Source organism: Sturnus vulgaris, chromosome 1 (genome assembly GCF_052056855.1).
Source record: "Sturnus vulgaris isolate bStuVul1 chromosome 1, bStuVul1.hap1, whole genome shotgun sequence".
In the NCBI taxonomy this organism is placed as follows: domain Eukaryota; kingdom Metazoa; phylum Chordata; class Aves; order Passeriformes; family Sturnidae; genus Sturnus; species Sturnus vulgaris.
The window spans coordinates 121,173,806-121,179,805 of NC_142243.1; the positions used below are offsets into that span (position 1 = coordinate 121,173,806).

The 6,000-nt window shown below is 39.4% G+C and overlaps 1 protein-coding gene across 2 annotated transcripts in view; it reads left to right on the forward strand.

Moving 5' to 3' along the window:
* The window catches only part of LOC148225466 (uncharacterized), an 86,150-nt gene extending 80,625 nt beyond the window's left edge, over window positions 1–5,525 (forward strand). For both annotated transcript variants that reach the window (XR_015807538.1, XM_088175541.1), the window contains exon 3: window positions 2,272–5,525. Coding sequence is in view for 1 of the 2 variants with exons in the window: in XM_088175541.1 (XP_088031667.1) it covers window positions 2,272–2,349 (78 nt within the window). In the remaining variant the exon portion in view is untranslated. The remainder of the gene's footprint in view (window positions 1–2,271) is intronic.
* Window positions 5,526–6,000: the final 475 nt, after the last annotated feature.

A 6,000-nucleotide genomic window follows, 5' to 3' on the forward strand; every position in this document is an offset into this window, starting at 1 on the left:
TTCCTGCCTGTCCCTTTCCTCCCCTGGAAGCAGCCATATTTTGCAGCGTGGCCTTGACAGGGAACACTGTAGGGAGGTGCGGAGGGGCTGAGCTGAATTGCTGCTGTGGTGCCACAAATAAGAAATCTGCAGCTCAGTTGCTGCCTCTGCCCAGTGCTTTGTCACTGCACGTAGTAAAGAGAATTTTCTTTGGCTCTCAGTAAATTGTTCACTGAAGCTGTGACTCTTCCTAGATTTTGTTGACACTGATGTGTCTAATCTTTCTGAAGCTGGTTATACCCCTGTCTGGGAGAAGAAAAGTTACCAGCATGCCCATTCCAGCAGGTCATGTGTGGAAGAGAAGGGCAATGGAGCAGCACTGCAACCTCTTGGGAGCAAATGGAGTGATGGCAGAGGTCAGGGCTTCCTCAGAAGGAGGATTGGGCAGGCTGTCCTGTGACGACCTTTCTGCACATATCTGGGGGATGCTTAGTGATGCATCTTGCCAGCCAGTCCCTGTCCTTGTCCCAGTTCTCAGCACCCTGCTGGCAATGTCTGAGCAGAAGGGTCGTGTCTGCTGAAGCACGTGAGCCTTCCTGCACTCAGAGAGAGGTGAGATCTGAGCACACATCAATCCAGGTGACTTGATTTAACCTTTACGTGTTCCACAACACTTTGCTGGGGGTGGGGGGGGTACACCTGGCAACAGCTTTCTTTCATTTTATCCTGGGACAAGTGCAATCTTGCAATGTGTGCTTCATGTTGCCTTTCTTTTCCACAGGTTAAAAATAAGTTCATCAGTTATATACGTAGTCAACAATTTCAGAATAATTTCGGTATCTTCCTCTGTAAGATTGTATCCTGTAATTATTTTTAAAATTATTTTTATTGTGCATTACAAATCTGAGATTACATGCGGTGTTTGCATTAATTTACGTTTACTCCTGTTTATTTTTCCCTGTAAGACTGGATTTGAAATTATATTCCCTTTAATGTCATTGTTATTGCATTTCTTTAGCAGTCACACCCATACTGTATCCATTCAAATTTGTTACCTGTGCCATTCTGGGCAAAAAAAGAAGGGAAGAGACTGAACAAGGACAGCTGTAATTTTCCTAACAGGGCAGAAATCAGCCAATTGGAAGCCTTTTCTCAGCAGACACTGACAAGACAGCAGAATACTCTCTCCTCAGGTGAATGCAGCAATCACATTCCTCGCTAGCACTACGGCGTGTCAGTGCAGTGGAAGATGGCGAGCTGGAGGCTGCCAGCCTCCTCTATTTATAGCATCAAGAGCTTCGGGGTGTGAGGCAAGCTGTTTCTAACACAGTGGCATTTTCTTCTGTTTAATCGTGGAGTGGCATAATTTTTAGAAAGTCATTACTTCTTCTTAAAAAATAATTAGTCTTCTTTGCCTTGTTAAATAATAGGTGTTTGTGAATTAAAAAAAAAATAAACTCACTTCTCCAAGATCTTTAGGGCCATTATTTTGTCTGGCAAATGTAGAAAGGAAAATCAATATATAGCATCGAAGGCAAAGAGGAAAAATGCAATGAGACACGTCAGTTCAGGTCCTGCTCTCTTTCCCTTTTTGATCACATCCCTTGTGCTGCCAAGCAGAGCAGGGGAGATCCCACGCCCAGGGAAATGCAGAGAAACTTGCTTAGACTGAAGCAGCACTTGCAAGACCTGATAAGCAAAGTAGTAAACTGATTTGTTGACTTACAGTTCACATGGACTTTTTCCTCTTCTACTCTTCCCCTCATACTTTCTCATGTAATTCTTACAGACATATCTGAGTACTCAGACAGAAGTATAAAAGGGCTTTGTATGTCCAAAATAGAATTGAAAGAATCCCCACTTAGTCACACAGTTATACAGTTATATGTCACGCAGAACATACATGGAAGTTCATCAATTATTAGGGAAGGAGGACAGAAAATATCCAGTGAGGGACTTCTCTTGTTTTGACAGTGTCACCTTTTCTGGTAGATGCCATGACCTTTTAGAACTAGTTAATCTTTGTGTCACACAGAAAGGTGATTGGAAGACATTGGAAATGCAACAACCCAAACTTAACTTGAAAGAAGGCATTATTTGTGCACAATTTAATATATTGAGAATCCAAGGCTTATTTTAATTCTTGCTGCTCAATAGAATTCATACAAGTAAAATAAAAAAATTTAAAAATGAAAGAAGCTTCTGCACCTTTTTCAGCAATTTGATTTTTGTACATAATTTGTATATTTAGAATTGTTCATACAATATTTTTTTTTCCGTTCTTGCCCACAGAAAGCAGAAAAAGAGCAACAGCCATGGAGGAAACTGGTGAAAGAAGATGATTGGACCTTGAGGGTAGAGTATGAGTGACATGAAAGGAGGAAGGAATGACTTACACAGGATGAAGATGGATGAGTTTGCTGCTGGTTTAATATTTCCCATGCAGCCCTAGTGCAGGTATAGGACAGACCTCCACGTATCAGATCAACTTCACAGACAGCTGGAAAAACTGATGCTGACTTTCAGAAAGGTTCTGGACTCAATGAGAACATGACTAGACCATGTGGGACTGGCAGAAGGAGCCAGAGGCCATGTGGGCTGCCAAACAGTCAGAAGCACCAGACTTCATTTTCTGTTTTCAGGAGCTGCATTCGCTAAAACCTTCCCCTGTGACCTTGACCTTAGACTATGTCTGAACTCTGAGACCCAGGAAGGCTCCAAGATTTTTAGCTTGGATGTTGGATGTGGTAATGCCTCATCTCCATATCTGGGTTAGTCGCTGGTGTGCACCAGCCTCCTTCCATTTAAGTCTGGGGAAAAACATGTTCCTCTACCAGGTCCCATTTCCAAAAAGCTGGAGGAGATGTCTAGCCACACTGTGGATTCACAGTGGCAGCCCTAAATCAGCTTTCATGCCTTTGTTCTTAGTATAGAAAATATAAATGATAATTTTCAACTTTGGATAGGCCAGTGTCTTTCCTTAATAATTAAGCAGTAAATGCAACCACTTCATGATCACAGAGCACTAATCTTAAATATTTTATGTAAATACAGAAATAGGTAAGGGAGCCATGAAATCCCACTATGTTAAAGCCAAGATATGGACAGTTACCTCAGCAGAACCCAGACATTTATTAGAGTCTATCTTCCTCCAAATCTCTTCCTCCCTCCAGCTTGCCCCAAGAAGGCATCCATGAAGTCAATAGCACCTTTAAGTACTTGGATCCCCGTGACTACAAGCAACAGTTTTGTCATGAACTGAGCTGTGAAATATGGACTATGAGATTAAAATTATGGGCCAAATCATAAGGACTTATCAATGTTTGTTTTCAACGCTGGCTGTCTGAACTGAGAAAAATCACTCTGAAGTCTCTAGCAGTCCTCCTCTGCAAAGACTGTCTTGTTTCAGCTCATTGCATTTCTTTGCAGAAATAACTTCCATTCCTGATACACTCTCTCATCTATTAATGAAAAAAGTAATGCATCTTTAGGTTGCTGTGGTGACTTGGCCTGAGGCCTCTTAATTATAATGTACCCAAGGCCTTAATTAATTTGTAGGACTGTACAGAAGACGATGTCCCAAAAACCTTCTGAGAGTCGAGTCAAAATCCTGTACTTATCAAAGCAGAAATATTGAATCAGGGCCAGGTGTAATATATTTGCATCCTTTCCAAAAAATGAAATGTTTTTGAGGAGAACAAAGTGCTCTTAAGTGTGTTACAGGTTTATGTGGTGATGATGTGCTCAAATTTCAAAAATACGACTTGCATAGGACAGTTGCAATAAGAAGAAAGATGAAATTTCATACTTGGGGGATAGCACAAACCTTTTCTCTCCGGGCCTTTTGCTAACGCAGTCTAAGTCTAAAAACATCTGCCATTGACTTTAGCTGGAACATGATGGCATAAGCTCCCTGCTGCAAAGAAACTTCGGTAGCTATTTGGGATTTTACCAATAGAGGGCTCTATTGGTTTGATTTAAGTCACTAAGGAGGGGGAGCTAGACTTTTTTGGAGAGGGTGGTAAGGTTGCTATAGTAAATCCTATAACCTATATAAAAGTGGAGTCAGCTGAAGTGCATTGAAATAAATGCCTAAAGGGACATCGTTTAGGTGTTACTCTATCTGTTTTGCTGTTGGTTTGTTTTGGTGTTTTGGAATACTGATGATGGGGGACTTGCTTATCTGCTTTCAGAAAGGCACAGTCCAGAGCACTGGGAGGTGTTTTAGGAATAAGATATTAACAGTGTGATAATTTTAAATGACCTGCAATGTTTAAAGCCTACCAAAAATAAAATTTTATGTCTGTAACTCCTTTACCAAATATTTTTTAGTCATATTTACTCTTACAATGTATGTTAAGCGTAACACACAAAGATAGATGTGCATGTTAATGAAAAAATGAAAATCTGTGCTAATAAACAGGAAAGTGACTTAAGGGAAAATATTTGGTTTCTTAGCTAGTTAGGGTCTTTATTATCTCCCACTTAAGATTGAACATATTACTGGCTCAGCTGTAGGAGGCCATACAATAAAGAAAAATAACCTAGAGTCTTTCTGGGGTGTTTAACTGCTATCCAGTGCCTGACCTCTCTCACTAAACAAGGTCTTGATGCTCTGACTCACCTCTTCACTGCCACAATAGGCCTTCCCATTCCACTTTTTAATTATTATTCCCCATTTCCCTGGACTGGAAAGATGCTGGTCTCCCAGCATATCCTACTTTCACAGGTTAGATAGACTGCAGTGTATACATTCTACAATGCACAGCAGATGAAATTCCACTTTATTTTAATGTGGACGGCACTGGAATGAAAAAATGAAAGCAGTACTAACAAACATGCTTGTAGATGCATGATGGCAAGCATACACATCTGCATATAAATATTATATATGCATATATTCTTAATGGGAGACTGTGATTGTTAGGCGTGCTTGCCTAAACACGAACTCTACAGCTAGCCAAGCAAAAAACCCTCTCTAGACAAATGTGTGTTTACATACATACATGCATACATGCATAAGAAAAATATATATCTGGTGTATAATTTCAGTGTGTATGAAAACAGTGCACTGAAGTTCATTTTATTGTGCAAGCATAGTTTAAATTCCATTTTTATGCAATGGTGCAGTGACAAGCTTCCTATAAAAGAAATATGGGCTGCAAATGAAAATACTTTAGCTTGCTGGTCTTACATTTTTTCGTAGTAATGAATACAGACTTCAACTTGCGAAAATACAAAATGATCCTGCTTTCAGTATAAATGTCCCTCAAAAAATCAATTCCAATTTCATTTTTGTTTTAGTAAAAAAAAAAAAAAATAAAAAAGAAAGCACGAAAAGATCAGGACTATAAATAATGACTACCTGTGGTTTTCATAAATAAATATCTCCAAAGCAGTGGAAAGCGTAGAAATACATGGATATTTTATTTTCTCTTCCCTCATGAATTTGTTGTGTTGCAGCAATGTATACAAATAGATGTCTAGATATGGTGCAGATTCAGATTCAGCCATTTTCTCCAAATAAAAACATATGTTTCCCTCTTGATGTTGTTTTTTATCCTTTGGAATCCATAACACTTTAATAATGGAAAGTCTGCAATAATGTATGGTCTACCTATGATGTTTTTTAAAAAATCTCATAAATATGAATCTATAGGTACAAGAAAGCTGTATATGCTCATGCCCATGTCATAAATCATCCATCCTTTGTTTAAGGTGGGGGAGGAGGAGGGAGTGAGGATTTTCTCACTGGAACCATTTCATCTTATCCAGAGAGGGTTAAGAAATACTGCTGTTGACACTTACCTAGATATTTTCACAATGTCATATCCCATTCACTGTTCCTCAATTGGAAGAATGTTTTCCTTCTCTTTAATTTTCAGGAAGGGAGAATCTTCTTCTGATTTCTAGCCTTGTAAGAGAGAAATGACTGTCTTTCCCCATCTCGAGGTTACAACTTTAATTCCCCCCATCCCAAGGAAATAAGTAGATAACATGATATGTGCAATGTGAACTGAT